An 18,121-nucleotide genomic window follows, 5' to 3' on the forward strand; every position below is an offset into this window, starting at 1 on the left:
TTGTAACTAACCTCTGGGTATTGTAACTAACCTCTGGGTATTGTAACTAACCTCTGGGTATTGTAGCTAACCTCTGGGTATTGTAGCTAACCTCTGGGTATTGTAACTAACCTCTGGGTATTGTAACTAACCTCTGGGTATTGTAGCTAACCTCTGGGTATTGTAACAAACCTTTGAGTATTGTAGCTAACCTCTCTGTATTGTAACTAACCTCTGGGTATTGTAGCTAACCTCTCTGTATTGTAACTAACCTCTGGGTATTGTAGCTAACCTCTCGGTATTGTAGCTAACCTCTGGGTATTGTAGCTAACCTCTGTATTGTAGCCAACCTCTCGATATTGTAACTAACATTGTGTTATTATAGCTAACCTCTTTGTATTGTAGCTAACCTCACGGTATTGAAGCTAACCTCTGGGTATTGTAGCTAACCTCTGGGTATTGTAGCTAACCTCTGTATTGTAGCTAACCTCTCTGTATTGTAGCTAACCTCTTGGCATTGTAGCTAACCTCTTGGCATTGTAGCTAACCTCTTGGCATTGTAGCTAATCTCTTAGTATTGTAGCTAATCTCTTGTTATTGTAGCTAACATCGTGTTATTGTAGCTACTGTAACCTCTTGGTATTGTAGATAACCTCTTAGTATTGTAGCTAACATTGTGTTATTGTAGCTAACCTCTTAGTATTGTAGCTAACCTCTTAGTATTTTAGCTAACCTCTTGGTATTGTAGCTAACCTCTTAGTATTGTAGCTAACCTCTTGGTATTGTAGCTAACCTCTTAGTATTGTAGCTAACCTCTTGGTATTGTAGCTAACATCGTGTTATTGTAGCTAACCTCTGGGTATTGTAGCTAACCTCTGGGTATTGTAGCTAACCTCTGGGTATTGTAGCTAACCTCTGGGTATTGTAACTAACCTCTGGGTATTGTAGCTAATCTCTTGTTATTGTAGCTAACATCGTGTTATTGTAGCTACTGTAACCTCTGGGTATTGTAGCTAACATTGTGTTATTGTAGCTAACCTCTTGGTATTGTAGCTAACCTCTGGGTATTGTAGCTAACATTCTGTTATTGTAGCTAACCTCTTGGTATTGTAGCTAACCTCTGGGTATTGTAGCTAATCTCTTGTTATTGTAGCTAACATTGTGTTATTGTAGCTACTGTAACCTCTTGGTATTGTAGATAACCTCTTAGTATTGTAGCTAACATTGTGTTATTGTAGATAACCTCTTAGATTTGTAGCGTACCTCTTAGTATTGTAGATAATCTCTTGGTTCTCAAGCTCAACTGTTGATCTGTTTATTGCTTCTACACTACCTTTCACCATTTGCATCACTTAGTGTTACAACCACATCTTTTGGTTTCATAAGCTCATCTCTTGGTCTACAACCCCATCCCATGGTGATCTAGATTATCTGTTTGTTCTATTACAGTAGCTCATTACTTGGTCTTGAAGATAGTCTCTTGCTTTATCAGGCTAACTGCAATTATCACCTGGGTCTACAAACTAATTTTTAGATTCTACAAGCTCAACTCTTGGTCTACAAATGAATATCCTAGTCTTCTAGCGTATGTGTTGATCCTAATATAGTAGATCATGTTGTGGGCTTGTAGATAGGCTCTGGATCTTCTCTTTCTTGATGAGCTGCAAGCTCAACCCTTAGCATTGGTTCTTTTAGATCATATCTCGGCTCATCTTTATTCTCTGAGCTCATACGTTGGTTCTACAAGGTTGTATTTTGTCTATAATCTCTTCTCTTGGTATACAAACTTGTCTATTGGTCCTCTTATTTTACTTTGGTTCTATTAGTTTATATCTTGCCCAACCAGCTCTACTCTTAGCCTACCAGCACATTTCTCATCATATGTCGGTTATAATTGGACTCTTACTGCACCTTGCTAACAGAGTCTCAATCTCACCTTGATTATGTGAAGTTATAAAGTACTTTGAGTCTAGGAGATCACCTCCATGATATGTATAACCTTAAAGCTCTTCTAACGACTCAATAAATTAATGTATTACCCGTCTCTTATTTCACGCCTTTCACTTTTTCTTTCTGTAATCCATTTCTCTTCAATGTGTGACGTCCTCTCCTTGCTTAATTACAGCATGCTCCTACGTTGGTTGTATGAACATCTGCAGCTTCAGTTATTAAATATATATTAAACAAATCAGTAAATTCTTGAATCTTTAGGAGAAGCACCATTCTCAATGTTCATTAGATGAGAATCTCCAGACATTAAAGCTGATCCCTTCAATTCTCAGATCTTAGCTAGAAGACCAACCTCAGACTCGGCTCTTGAATCTTTTATGAAGTATTAACTATAAAATGTATGAGGAGCTCCATGACTGTTCTAGAAGTATTATTATTATTATTATTATTATTATTATCAGGACTTATCTTATGACCTCAATCTCTTTCGTTTTCTTAGTGGAATTGGGCGGAATATGTCTTATTGAAAACATATTCTGGGATCCCTAAGGAAACGGTCCTCGGAAATTACACCTGACGGTTGTTATTCCCTGTACATTTAATGAAAATGTGCCATTAACATCAGCAGAATTCCAAGTCCTTATAAAATTATTGGAGGCATTCAAAGTTTAGGTTCAGCAAAGGGTTAAAAAGTGATATATTCCTTTCCCTGCATTTAATTGAATTAGTCCCTTTAACGTTTTTATGCTTCGGGTTAGAATCTTTAAGTTTCTCTCTCTCTCTTTCCTATTATTTTCATTTATTTTTTATTTTTTAACTTAAACATAGGAGCACAAGTAAAAAATAAGTAAAAATAAAACGTTTATCAGCTGTTTAGCAAGAATTATTAAATGGTTAAATTTAAGGTTAGACTTCTGTTTGCGCATATATATGTATATAAATATATATATATATATCTCAGTTTATGGTTGCGAGGAGTGAGAAGGAGAAGAGAATTCACGAGGTAATGCCAGAAACACCACATGAGAGAGGAGGGGGCAGGAAAGATAAGGGGGTGTGGGGGGTGGGGGATGTCGGTTGGAGACAGTCTTCTGCAATAAGATACCTTCTTGTTCTGGAAGACCTTTCACAGACAAATAACTTGAATGGGCAGTAAGGTTCTCTATGGCAGAAGTCTGCCTACTAAATATGTTCCTATATTGTAACGCTGCCCTTCCACCTTTACACACTAAAAGACCATCCTTTAGTAACACGTCAGCCTCTTTCTCCCACTGTTCTCTGTGCTCCCTTCCTTTTAAATTGTAAGCCCCTTGGACTAGGGATATCTTTACTTACTGGACCAGTGTACAGTATATTAATAGTATTTCAGTGTCACTGTCCAGCAGAATTTGTTGACACCTTGTAAATCATTAATAATGCTGATAAAAATAATAATAACAATAACGATAATGATGATGATGATGATGATGATAATAATTATTATAATAATGATGATGATATTATTGTTATTATTAATAATAATATACATTATTTTCTTTGCAATTGTAAATAAAAGTATATTATGGTTTTGAGAGAAGATCTAATTTACGATCGTGACTTTGAGCAATTTGTGGTGATTTTAAGAACAGCTAAAATCTGGTTTTAAAGAAGCATCCCAAATCTCCTATTACCCGAGATTGGATATAGAATTTGCATGAAACACACAATGCTGCATCAGAGCGCTCACAAACCGCAAACGTTAGTCTACAAATGATAAGAAAACCTTTAGTGACTTAAAATTTCCCAAGGGCAAAAATCTAACTAAAATATCCAGATATTGTGTAAAAAAAACCATGTATTTTTCCTTTCTCTTTTGTTCTAGGGACTCTGCCGAAGCCATTTGTGCAAAATCCCGTTCTTTTCTTGAAAGAATATTGATTCCAAACTCGGGTTGCAATTACATCACCCCCCAAAAAAAATGATATAATGGCAAATTTGGTTTTGCAAATTTCTAGAAAAAAAATGGTTAAATAATTGCTAAGTACGATACTGAGAAGTTGACCTTTTTGTGTATGCACAATTTTACTGATAATATTGACTTTACAGTGTCTGTCAACTAAACTTATCCATCTAATGGATTCTTTTGGCATTACTGTCTAAAGCTTTAAAAGATCCAGTTGTAACCTATAATTGTCCTCTCTCATCATTTATAAACCAGTATCAAACTAATTACCAATTTAAACCTAAGGCTACTAAACGATTCAATTATTGAAGATATTCACAGCCCAGCCACTATGGTAATTAAAACTTCTGCTCATCAACTCTTACAGCTATCCATAGACTGGTCTTGCCACTGGATCTTGAAGTGGAAGCCATCAAAAGAGGTCCCATGTTAAGGATTATCTTCTGATGTCAACTCTAGCCTCATTACCATGTCATCTTAACGCTATGTGACCCAAATTTACTTTGTAATCTGAGCATACGGCCACTAATGTAAAGACTCACTTTAATCCTTAACACTATGGCGGTCTTTATGGGGCTTTAAGGTCAATATCGCTGGATTGACGCGATGGCACTTTATAGAATAAGGGCCTAGCTATAACCTTAACCCGAACCCTAGTTATAACCTATAGCCCTAACTAATACATACAACATTATCTAATCTCTGATATGAATCCAGAACTGTTACATTAACTATATTGTATAACCTTAATTAAAAGAATGTATAGAATGAGGCCCTGTAACTATAACCTGAGGCAGACCCCCGATTATAACCTCTAACTCTAACTAATGCATGTAACATGATCTAATCGCTCAAACAAACTAAGACCTCGTACACTAACTTTAACCTATAACCTTAACCAAAATCACTTTAACCTATAACCTTAACCAAAATCACTAACCATTAACCTTAACCAAACTGCAACATCCAGGTGTAATATGGGCTATTAACTACTAAACCTTTAAAACTATCTGTAACATTGTAAAATTAACTATATACTCTAGACCAACTAAAACCTTTAACCTTACCTAAAGCCACTAACATATCTTTAACCTCTAGAATACACTATACTATTGAACTATTTGTATGCTAAAACCTAGAACCTTAACTAAATCACCTAACCCTAACGTCTAAAACTAACTTTAACCTTTAACTACTCGTTAACTAAAACCTCTATCCTTGATGATATCACCTAACTCAATAGTCTCTAATCCTAAATGTAAATATGAACTCTAGATATGGCCTATATAGTATGATTTGTAACTCTAAGACAAGCTAGGGGATTTCCCCAAGAGTTCTATGAATGACAGGATTCTTGATTTCTCCAGGCTGGCTGCTTGATCTCTGGATCAGTACTAGAATTGGACAGCTGCAGAGCTTTTGAGTTCTCAACGGCCACTTTGACTATTATATCTCTAATCTCTTAAGAGATTAATATGGCTTCTCTTGCACTTTCATCTAACAGTTTAGCATCTCTAACTTTGGAACTGTCCCTGCTCCGTTTGTCTACCAGCATTCTATAATGATCCAGGACTGATTTGCCAAGTAAAACTCTAGAATTGTCCAAGTCACATTGTGCTTCAACAAATCTGGACTGGTGGAAGCCCACTATAACTGTTAAATTCCCAGGAAATGGAGTTTAGAGCTGTCCAAGACTTAGTATGTCTACTATAATTCATCTAGAACCCAAGAATTGTCCAAGCTCCAGCTAAACAAACTCTAAAACTTGCCAAGTCCAATTCTACTTCTACAAATTTCCCCACCAAAATTCTGCTAGGACTTCAACATGAGTAGAAAGAGTGCAGAATTGTCGAAAACCAAATTGGCTTCTAGAAATGTGGACTACCAAAACTATGAAATGTAGTAGGATAAGAGGGAAAGAAGATTGCAGAATGTGTTTGACACTCAGTGGTGGACGTTAAATTATCGGCTTTCTTTTTCCAGGATGAATTCTCTCCTCCTCCTCACTCCATCATTTTTTTTTTAACCCAACCTCCCCGGCCCCCGAAAGTTACCTTTGTCTAGCAGCCACTCGTCTACAACGCGACCCAGGCGGTAGGGGATGCGCTGACGGGCAAGCGCCAATCTTTCACTATCTGGGTTCCCTTTATAGAGTTTTAATAAAAGAACATTACAAGCATTAGCATCTGAAAGGTGAAAGGTTAGAGGTTAACAGGTCATAGCACAGTTACAGCGGTTAGAGCAAGGTTAAGAGAGATTTAAGAAGGTTAACCCCTTCATGCCCCATCACAGTACCCATCGGTTTTTTTTGTTGTTGAAAGGAACGGATTGCAAGAATTGGGAAAACATCCAGGAATATGCATTATGCTCCCCAAAAAAAAAAAAACTTTCATGGAACATCAAAGATTTAGGATTTCTGGATCTACACCAGACCGTTTCCAATCCGCACGATCACTGTCTGACTTATCTAGATTAATACTCAAAGGTCAAAGACCATTAAAAACAAGGACACGGAGTCTGAAGTATCTTCAGCAACTGGGCACCATATTACCCTTTCCCTGACCATGACCCTAATGTTCAAGACATGAGTCGTGACTCATTATGGAACCTACATTCCACATCCTTCTCACTGTTACTGAATAGGCGTCCGGAGGAAGGAGTGGCTCCGTGAGTAATGGCACGGACTCTGAAAACAATGGCCAGGGAGCCTGGTTCCAATCCCGGAAACAGCTCCTTGGGACCACTTTATCTCCCTGTGCCTCAGGCAGCAAAAAATAGACTATAAGCTCATCGGGACAGAGACCCATGCCTGCAAAAAATTCTATGTACAGCTCTGCGTACAAGGTCAGCGCTATACAATTAAAAAAAAAATGAATATTATTAATACATTCTCCCACTCCTGTTATTTTGCAGATTCTTCCTTCCGTATACTTGTGATAATGAGAACTTCTCTCTCCACTTGAAGACAGCATTTTCCTTTTCCTACTACAGCTCCCCTGGTTACATATGATCTCATGCTTCCACTTTGTCTGAATAAGATACTTGTGAGATCTGTACATCTATCTACAAAGACTAATTCAGCTGCTAGCCCTGTGCTGTAAAGGTTATCCCCTTAATATACAGTAAACACAAAACAATGTTCCCAGCACTCATGAATGACAATTGAAAAAGGAATAAGCCAAATTAATGTAACCAAGAAAAGAACAGAAACCACCAAGGGGCGTAGGTCACACACAGTGTGTGGTAAATGTGACAAGGAAGGAGCGGGAGAAAACAAGGGAAGGGGAAGGGGAAGGGTAGGAAAGGAAATGGAAATCTCAGGGAGAAGAGAGGGTGAAAACAAATGTGGTGATACAGGGGAAGGGGGGCAACGTTCCGGGGTGAAGACCCCTTCTTCAGGCCCGTTCCCAAGGGGCAAAGAAGATGTCCGATGTTACTTCCCTTTAACCCTGTTAAAAATTCCCTATGAAATGGTGAAAAACCAGAGGAAAATAATGTCAATCCAAATGGAGATGGTGAAATAAATGAGTCCAGCACCTCAGAAAGAGTTATGGGGGATTTTTGGGATTTTTGAGCTCACCTTTTTTCCTAGTTAGGTCATCATTGAACGTGATTCAGGAGCCCATTATCCCCCATAACACTTTCTGAGGTGCTGGACTCATTTATTTCACCATCTCATTTGGATTGACATTATTTTCATCTGGTTTTTCACCATTTCATAGGGAATTTTTAATAGGGTTAAAGGGAAGTAACATCGGACATCTTCTTTGCCCCTTGGGAATCGGCTTGAAGAAGGGTTCTTCATCCCGAAACGTTGACCCCCTTCCCCTGTATCAACACATTTGTTTGCACCCCCAACCCCCTCCCTTCCCCCCTCCCTGAGAGTTCCCTTTCCTACCCTTCCCCTTCCCTTGTTTTCTCCCGCTCCTTCCTTGTCATATTTATCACAAACTGTGTGTGACCCACGCCCCTTAGGGGTTTGTGTTCTTTTCTTGGTTACATTAATTTGGCTTATTCCTTTTTCAATTGTCATTTATGAGTGCTGGGAACATTGTTTTGTGTTTATTGATTGTGTGGAGGAAATAGGGTTCCTCCTTGCTCCCCGTTGCACCATTTAGTATCTGGCTTTAGCCCCTTTAAGTGCTGTCTATTCTTTGTTTTGTTCTGTAATATACAGTTTTCTATAATCATACAGCATAGACAGCGCTGTCCTTCTGGAGATGGGTGTACCAAGATTGGACATAAGACTTTAGGTGAGGTCTGACCAATAAATTGTACGGTGATATCACCACTTCCTTCTATGTAATGGCCGGATTTTACCTTTTTTGTAAACTCTCACCAGTATAAAAAAACAGAATTCTCTATGTCCCCTTAAGCTACATTATAACCATAAATATTCAACAATCTTATATTTAATGTGAAACTCCCCCAATGTTCTCCTACAAATACCATTCAATCTCAAGAACCTGGATCCCTAAAATGCTCCCCAAACTTCCAAATGTATTTTTCCAAATCTTGCATTCCTAAATCCCATAAACTCTTGATGATATGAGAATGGTTAAGAAGGAGGCAGAAGGGATTAAATTCTAAAGACTAGTTAGTTCTGTTTAGGGTTTGGTTAATAGGGGTATAAGGAACAGTTTAATGCCAAATTCCCCCTTTGGCTTTTTTAGGATTAAGTTTATTAGTAGGTTTGATTGTCTTTAATTAATGCTCCCTCGTTATATTCTTTAGTAAAAAAAAACGATCTGATCCCATAAGAGACACAAACTTACCATCCAATTTCCAAAGCCAATCTTAACCCCTCGGAAAAAGATACAGAGCAATCTTTTGTAAGTTGTTTTAGAGGGTCAACCCAAGCATGTTGGGAAGTAAAGAGCACTCTGAAGACTCATATGGAGGTGTGCAGTGACCCCAATTCTGGGATAAACCAAGACTAGGATCTAAGGGTGGTTCTAGAATTCTCAATATCCCAACTAATAGTAGGACAATAGATCATTTGGGAGCTTGTGATAAAGTCCCACAAACTTGAGGTTATCATGGCCCCAATATCTGAGCATCACAGCCCATAAAGATGGGTCAGCTGACCTAAACCTTATAGGGATCCCGATACTTTTCGGGGTGCAATGCCAATTGTGTGGGGTTTGGTTTCCCAGCATGCACCAGGGGACACAGTGTGACCTACCTTCAGTGACAGAGTCATTAAGAAAGTCTATAGTGGGAAATATAGAGAGAAGGGGAGATACGGAGAGAGGGGGGCAGGAAGCAGAGGAAAAGAAGGGGAAGAGCGAAAAGGAGGGCGGGAATGGTAGTTTTCCTTGGGTAGTTCCCAGGGTTACCAGAACATAGTTACTGGAAGTATATATTAGGAGTACCAGCCACAGTTGCCGTCCCTTGAGGCAGATACCAGGGACATTTACCAGTCTACAAACCCTCCCTCATGGGCAATTAGTAGTGCAACAGTTTTATGTACCCTCTAATGGGCAGTTCCCAGACTCCTCCTTCCACCCAGAGGCAGTACCCCGGGGCAGTTCTCACCTGCAGGGTACCTCTCGTTGACGGGCCAGCTGTCCACCTGCAGGGTAGCATTGCCCCCGCTACGGGTAAATCGCACCACATGATACTTCCCGTCGCTCACCAGCGCCCCCGGCTCCTCGATAGTTATATCATCCGTGCCTACGTTAAATATCACCCCCACCGTGCCCTGGTCCTGCAGGAGAGGCAATAAGAGGGGGGCAATTAATATACAGCAATTATATATATACACACACGCACAAACATAAACAGACATATATGCATATACAGCAATATATAGTGACACATTGTATCTCTATACACTATGTACTGTGTATATATATATATATATATATATATATATATATATAGCTATAGATATAGATATAGCTATAGATATAGATATAGATATAGATATAGATAAATATAGATGTATGTATATATTCATGTATATATACATACAGTGTAATAATGTTAGAGTATATATACAGTTATATGTGAATAATAGCACTATATTGTGATCCTGAGCATCTTTATGGACTGTACAGTACATATTATTATAAAGTGATATATGATAGAGTATATATACATATATATATGTCCGATGGTTCTTCCCTTTAACCCTGTTAAAAATTCCCTACGAAATGGTGAAAAACCAGATGAAAATAATGTCAATCCAAATGGAGATGGTGAAATAAATGTCCAGCACCTCAGAAAGAGTTATGGGGGATTTTTGAGATATATATATATTTAAAGAAAAGACCAGAACGGTCAAATTATCAGCACCAGACAAAATATATGAATAAATAGAGGGTATTTATTGACCCATAACACACATGAGCCCTACGTTTCGGTCCCCAAGGGGAACTTCTTCAGCACACACACACACACACACACACACACACACACACACACACACACACACACACACACACACACACACACACACACACACACACACACACACACACACACACACACACACACACACACACACACACACACACTCCCACAGACAGTTATACATGAATATGCAGCTCTATAGAGCAGCAATGAGAATCTTTAACACTATATACATTGTAATACAGTGCTATATAATAATACAGAGTACAGTATGAATACCCTTACATTGAGCAGAAATGAGTATCTATATACACTGGATATACATTATTATACAGTGTTATGTAATAATAATATTTATACATGTATATGTGAATATACAGCACATGTATATGTGAATATACAGCAGTGAAGAGTTATGCTGAGTTACTAATATATGAATACACAGTACTATAGATATAGTTTCATGTAATGATAGAGTATACATATATATATTATATATATATATATATAGAGTTTCTGTGCATGTGAATGTACAGAACTATAGATCAGTATGGAGTACATTTATACTCTCTCCTCATACCCAGGCTGACCATGCAGATTGACCCCCCCGCCCCCTCTCCAAGGCAGAGTTTTATTCTTACGAATATGGGGACACCCTAGATGAGAGAGGAGGGTGACCAGATGTCCCGGTTTTTAGGCCTCTTTCTCTATGTTTTGGGTTACTGTCCCGGTTTTCTATGCCGCTGGCCGCACATGCGCGATCAGCAAGCTCTGGTCGCGCATGCGCATAAGCGACCGGCAAACACTGATCGCGCATGCGCAGCCAACAAGCGCTGTTCGCCCTTTCTCCCTCACTGCCACCCCTATATCCAAAGTCTCCCTCACTGTCACCCTCCCCACCCAAACTCTCCCTCACTGCCACCTCCACACCCAAACTCTCCCTCACTGCCACCCCCACACCCAAACTCTCCCTCACTGCCACCCCCACACCCAAACTCTCCCTCACTGCCACCCCTATATCCAAACTCTCCCTCACTGCCAACCCCACACCCAAACTCTCCCCCACCCAAACTCTCCCTCACTTTCACCCCTACACCTAAACCCTCCCTCACTGTCACCCCTACACCCACACACTCCCTCACTGCCACCCCTACACCCAAACTCTGCCTCACTGCCACCCCTACACCCACAGACTCCCTCACTGCCACCCCTACACCCAAAGTCTCCCTCACTGTCACCTCTACACCCACATACTCCCTCACTGCCACCTCTACACCCAAACTCTCCCTCACTGCCACCCCTACACCCAAACTCTCCCTCACTGCCACCCCTACACCCAAAGTCTCCCTCACTGCCACCCCTACACCCACACTCTCCCTCACTGCCACCCCTACACCCACACACTCCCTCACTGTCAATAACACCACAATCTCATCAACACTTCAAACCCGCTGTCGAGAGGTCATCTCTGACTGCGCTCTCATTCCTCACATTCAGTCCCTCACTAAGTCCTGCCGTCTCCACCTCCAAAATATTGCATAGATTCACCCTTTTCCCCACTCATGATGCAACTAAAATCCTAATCCACTCACTCATCATATCCCGCCTGGATTACTGCAACCTTCTCTTACTTGGCTTTCCCCTCGTCCACCTCTCTCAACTCCAATCCATCTCAAACGCTCCCACCACATTTATCTACATCCCTCGTGGCTCCACCTCTGCTGCTCCACCACGCATATCCCTACACCGGCTTCCCATATCTTCTACAATCAAATCTAAAACCCTACTTATAACTTACAAAGCTCTCAAAGACACACCCCCTTACATCTCAGCCCTCATTCCCAAATACATACCTACACGCCCCCTACGTTCTGCTCATGAAACCCGTCTTTCCACCCACCTTATTACCTCCTCTCACTCCCACCTGCAGGACTTCTCCCATGCTGCCAGCTCTCTCAGGGATTCCCTACCACGCACCGTCAGACTCTCCCCCAGCACCACGCACCATCAGGCTCTCCCCCAGCACCATGCACCGTTAGGCTCTCCCCCAGCACCATGCACCGTCTGGCTCTCCCCCAGCACCACGCACCGTCAGGCTCTCCCCCAGCACAACGCACCGTCAGGCTCTCCCCCAGCACCACGCACCACGCACCATCAGGCTCTCCCCCAGCACCACGCACCGTCAGGCTCTCCCACAGCACCACGCACCGTCAGGCTCTCCCCCAGCACCACGCACCGTCAGGCTCTCCCCCAGCACCACGCACCGTCAGGCTCTCCCCCAGCACCACGCACCGTCAGGCTCTCCCCCAGCACCATGCACCGTCAGGCTCTCCCACAGCACCACGCACCGTCAGGCTCTCCCCCAGCACCATGCACCGTCAGGCTCTCCCCCAGCACCACGCACCGTCCGGCTCTCCCCCAGCACCACGCACCGTCAGGCTCTCCCCCAGCACCATGCACTGTCAGGCTCTCCCCCAGCACCACGCACCGTCAGGCTCTCCCCCAGCACCACGCACCGTCAGGCTCTCCCCCAGCACCACAGCACCGTCAGGCTCTCCCCCAGCACCACGCACCGTCAGGCTCTCCCACAGCACCACGCACCGTCAGGCTCTCCCCCAGCACCACGCACCGTCAGGCTCTCCCCCAGCACCACGCACCGTCAGGCTCTCCCCCAGCACCACGCACCGTCAGGCTTTCCTGCAGCTTTCACACATTCAAAAACTCTCTGAAAACTCGCCATTTTAACAAAGCCTATCTGGCATACCCCTAACATCCAACTTCTCCCTCCCCCACCAACCCTATAGGGACCAGCTTTGCGGCTGGACAAACTCCATACTATCTCACACCGCCAAACCTTAATGGGATCAGCAGCCTGGCTGGACCATACTCCAACCAGTGGTACAGTATACTCCACCCCTCAATGAGCAGACAATTTACTTTTTGTTTCAGAGTGTAAGCTTTCAGGATCAGGACCCCATTGTACCACACTGTGGAATATGTTGGTGCTTTACAAATAATAATAATACATATATAGCTATTGTGAGTATCTCTAAATAGTTTAACAGCCAGAAGAGGGAAGAATTGTTCTGATCGCATGAATTATATTGTCTTCCTTTTCAACTCTGTTACACCCCTTCTTTCATTCCTATATACTTTCCTTTTCTTCTCTGGGGTATAACCCTATAATTCCCCTACAAAATTTATGGCTCTTCTTCCACCCCTGGTGATTTCCCTTCAGACAGAATAAATGACCCCCAAATAACCCTATAACCTCACAAGGTTTCCCTATAAATCTCCCCACTCTTACCGATGAAGAAGCTGTCATTTTGGCAGGATTGCCGTAGGGTTTTATAGGATCGATCTGTCTGTGTGTGTTATGCACTGGTTAGGCCCATAAAAATGCCAAACTCGCTGTGATTTCAAATAAAGACAAATCAAATTCAGATTCAACCCCTCCCCCCCCCCACCCCACACCTTATTGTCTAACTCCATATGTACCTTTATTAACCATATGATCCGATTAAATATCCCATACCTGCCCTAACTATTTCCACATAAACACAAATCCTTCCCTATTATGATAATACAACGGAACAGCCTTATTCTATTTAACTGCATAGAAACACAATCTCATCGTCTATATAATCCTATTAAATGCCCCATCCCTGCCTGTGCAATCACGCCAACCTGCTCCATGTTCAAATTCTACCAAAAAACAAAGGGATTTTATATTATTATCTACACACCACATCTTCTTTATGTACATACAAATCTAAACTCGTCTGCTAAGAAATCCTATCACATCCTCCTTTTCCATTTCCACCTAAACCCACGTTTCCATATTATTTTCCCATACAAATCCCAAACCTACTGTGACCGATCCCATATAAACCTCACACTGTATCCCGTCTCCTCCTTCAACTCCTTATAATCCTTGATGCATCTACTATATCATGTCATTGGATACCTGATATCTGTCCTGTTTAATGCCCCGTCAACTCATATTCCTTTATATTCAGATGTCATATCCCAAACCTCTTCTGCTTTATCCTTTATAAAACCCACACTTCATCCTGTCTCATTCAACATAAATCTACACTCATTACAATATAATGCTAGCATAAATACCCAATATCTGCCTGTTATAAATCCAAATAAACCCCCAATTTTTCCATATTCATATCCCATAAAAACGCCCCAACGCTTTTAATCTATACCGCCGTATAACTTATAAACCTCACCCCATACCACTTCACATACAGTTAAGTGTATCTCTACTGTATATCAACCCTTTAAATATGTACTATTTGACCCGTGTAATTCCATATAAACCCCCTAGAAATGAACATAACCCTAAATAACTCTAAATACCCAAACCCTGGGAAACCCTATTCTTTTTATAGTATAATAACCCAAAACTGACTGCAACAAAAACCCGTTAACCGATTCATTTTCTCTCCCTCAATCTTCACACACTACAAACCCCTTATTTAATAGAAAGCCCAAATACATCCAGTTTAAAACCCCATAAAATAACATAAGCACTGCAGTTTTATAGTATCTCAGATATACCCTCCCAGTCCAATTCCATACCTACATACATACATCTGGGGCAATCTCCCAGTGCTGCAACATTTCTGCAGACAGACTAATGGCCCATTAGATTAACACAGCAGGGGTCCCTGGCAGTCCCATTCAAACTGCTGAAGCTGTACATAGCTGACTAGTACTATTTATTTAGAGTCTGTAGCAGGCATTTTTTCGTGTTTAATATATTATATATATATCAGTTTTTTTCATATATAAATCCGAGTGTGTGTGTGTGTATGGAGGGGGAGGGATGGAGGTGTGCATGTTTATGGAGGAATAGGGGAGAAAAGAGGAGTGTGTGGATGGAGGAAGAGGAGAGAGAAGGAGTGTGTGTATGGAGGGAGAGAGTAGGGGAGGGAGGAGTGCGTGTGGATGGAAGGAGAGGAGAAGGAAGGAGTGTGTGTATGGAGGGAGAGGGTAGGGGAGGGAGAGGGAGGAGTGCGTGTGGATGGAAGGAGAGGAGAGAGGAGTGTGTGTATGGAGGGAGAGAGTAGGGGAGGGAGAGGGAGGAGTGCGTGTGGATGGAAGGAGAGGAGAGAGAAGGCGTGTGTGTATGAAGGGAGAGAGTAGGGGAGGGAGAGGGAGGAGTGCGTGTGGATGGAAGGAGAGGAGAGAGAAGGAGAGGAGAGAGAAGGAGGGGAGAAAGCAGGAGTGTGGGGATGGAGGGAGAGGAGAAGCAGGAGGGAGGTGTGCGTGTGGATAGAGAGAGAAGGTAAAATTGGGGGAGGGAGAGAAGGGAGGATGAAGAAGGTGTGTGTGTGTGTGTATATGCCGGAAGATGAGAGAAGAGGAGAGGGGGTGGAGGAGTGTGAGCGTGGATGGAGAGAAAAGGAGAGGGGGAAGGAGAGGAGATGGGTAGACGTGTCTCTATAGAGGGCAGACAAGCGGAGAAGCATTTATCCTGGGGCATCGTCAAATCTATAGCAAATTGCTGTCCTGATCAAAGGGGAGGGAGAGTGGGAGAGAGAAAGAGAGAGATAGAGATTGCCCCCTGGGGGAGCAGCGAGCAGCCGAGAAGGAATGAGAGATGGGAGGCTGATAAATTGGTTTAGGCCTGTGCGTCTATCTGAGACAAGATGGAGGGGCTCTGGCTGGGGTTCAAAATGGCCACCACACTGCACAACAGGTCAAGATGGCTGCCCTGACACAAAATGGTTGACCTCGGCCTGGCAAGTGAGGGCAATAAAAGAAAATGCCACTGCACAAAATAAAATGGCTGCTGTTGGCCCTGGGTGTCAGACAGAGGGTTGGTGACACAGTGATACAGACATCAGGGAGCTATGAGTGTGTCCATCTCACTACAGGGTGACAGTGACACAGACAGAGGACGCATGTACTGTATGTCCCATGCAGTCTTTACCTAAGTGCATGTGGTATTTTAACACAGAGGAGACGTGATGGTGTCACAGTCTTTCAGCCGATTGTGTGACTTCAATGTTTACAATGTAGGTGAGGCCTGAAGACAGTTTCTGAGATTCTTCAGAGCAACAGATACAGACGGGGTCTCCCCTTTAAAATAACAGCCACAAATAGCAGGGTACAGATGACCATCAAAGACCCATTTCACAGTGCAGCCTAATCCTACTGACAAGACCACCTGGAACTGAATAAGACCGAAGAGGCGAGAGTGCAGACTGGTAGAAATCAAGTAGAGGCCCTCCCCTGGTTAAGATCAGCGATGTGGACCAACAATGTGACCATTATCGGCAACTTGAAGCTAGAAGCATCAGTGAGAGGAGAGCCCCACGGTGAGGCAGGCAGCAGACTTGGCCAACCTGGTTTCTACTACGTGAAACCCGTCCCATTGTCCTGTCTCCACTCATCGCGGTCCTGCTCTCCCACAGAAGGGTGCTATGATCCTCCATAACCATCGCAAACACTAATATTTCAATAGAGCCCCCGAAACGTTCCAGAAATAATAACTAACCTAACCCAATAAATATGGTTTTATTTGATTCTGAGGGGGGTTGGGATGCAGAGGTTATAAGAAAATAATAACCCATGAGTCTGATGTTATTATAACATTATTAAACCTTTACTTTTCAAAGATGTCTGGTATTAAAGAGTTGATTCTCTCCCTCTCCCCCTCCATCCATTTCCCCATCTGTCTATCTCCCCCCCACTCTCTCTTCCTCTGTCTTTATCCCCCTCTCTCTCTCCCTTTCCCCATTTCTCTCCCTCTCTCTATCCTGCACTCCCTCTCCCCCTCTCCTAATACCTTTCCCCTTCTCTCTCTCTATCCCTCTCTCTCTGCCATCCTCCCTCTCCCTCACTCCCTTTCCCTATCTCCCTCACCCCCTCTCTTCCTCTATCCCTCCCTCCCTCTCTCTTCCTCTATCCCTCTCTTCCTCCTCTATCCCTCCCTTCCTCTACCTCCCCTTCCCTCTCTCCCCTCTCTCTATTTCCTCAACTCTCTCACACTCACCCACTCTCTATTCCTCTATCCCTCACTCCCTCACTCGCTCCCCACCCCTCTCTTCCTTCTTTGATCAGCTCTCTTTAATTTGGTATAGATTTGTTGAGTCCCGGAGATAAATTCTCTCACTCCCCCCTCTATCTGCCTCTATGCCGACCTCTCCCCCTATTCCTGTACCCCTCTTTCTCTACCTTCCTCCCTCTTTTTCTTTCTCCCTCTCCTCCCTATGTCTCTCTCCCTCTCCCCCACCCTCTCTCACTCTGTCTCTCTCCCACAATTCTTTCCCCCTTCTCGCTCTGTCCTTATAACCTCTTATTCTCTAACCTCTATACTTTCCCATTCCTAATGTCTCTCCTCTATCCTTTTATCCTCTAACTTGTTTTACCCCCAAAAACCTCTTCTTCCTTCTCTCTCTACCCCCCGCCCCCTCTCTTCATTATTTCCCTTTTTTTTGTTGCTCCGCTCCCAACTTCCTTTCTCTCCCATCCTCTCTCTCCTATATGAAGATAGATATTCTTGAACCAGGGTCACGTGTAGGATGTGAATGAGGCCAGATAGCTTAACTCATCCCTCTTTGAAAGCACAACAAGTCCTTATGTATTTTCTTAACTTTATTGGGAAAGTCACAGCAAATGGAGGGTACTGGTAGATGTTGTGGAGTGGTGAGAGAGTGCTTCTCTATGTGGAGTGCTTTGTATCAAGGGAAGGTAAAAACGGAATGGCCTTGCCAGGGGGTAGATAGCATGAGAGGTACTGACTCAGCTGCTTAGGATGGAAAAGGAAGTGAGTAATCTTTGTCACACAGGAATAGTGACAGGACTGTGCTACCTGTGAATACAGACAGGGGAGTATGGAAAAGTCCACTTAGCCAGGGGGATTAAAGAGGT

The 18,121-nt window shown here is 42.8% G+C and overlaps 1 protein-coding gene across 4 annotated transcripts in view; it reads right to left on the reverse strand.

Annotated features, from left to right (window-relative positions):
* LOC142465635 (neurexin-2-beta-like) overlaps positions 1–18,121 on the reverse strand; it is a 138,562-nt gene that overhangs the window by 69,116 nt on the left and 51,325 nt on the right. For 2 of the 4 annotated variants that reach the window (XM_075569757.1, XM_075569759.1), the window contains exons 3-4: positions 9,410–9,581; positions 5,926–6,015 (exon numbers count right to left, since the gene is read on the reverse strand). In XM_075569757.1, the coding sequence (XP_075425872.1) occupies positions 5,926–6,015; positions 9,410–9,581 (262 nt within the window). The remainder of the gene's footprint in view (positions 1–5,925; positions 6,016–9,409; positions 9,582–18,121) is intronic. The other 2 variants (XM_075569758.1, XM_075569760.1) reach the window with 1 other exon arrangement.

The sequence above is a fragment of the Ascaphus truei genome, chromosome 14 (assembly GCF_040206685.1).
Source record: "Ascaphus truei isolate aAscTru1 chromosome 14, aAscTru1.hap1, whole genome shotgun sequence".
NCBI lineage: Eukaryota > Metazoa > Chordata > Amphibia > Anura > Ascaphidae > Ascaphus > Ascaphus truei.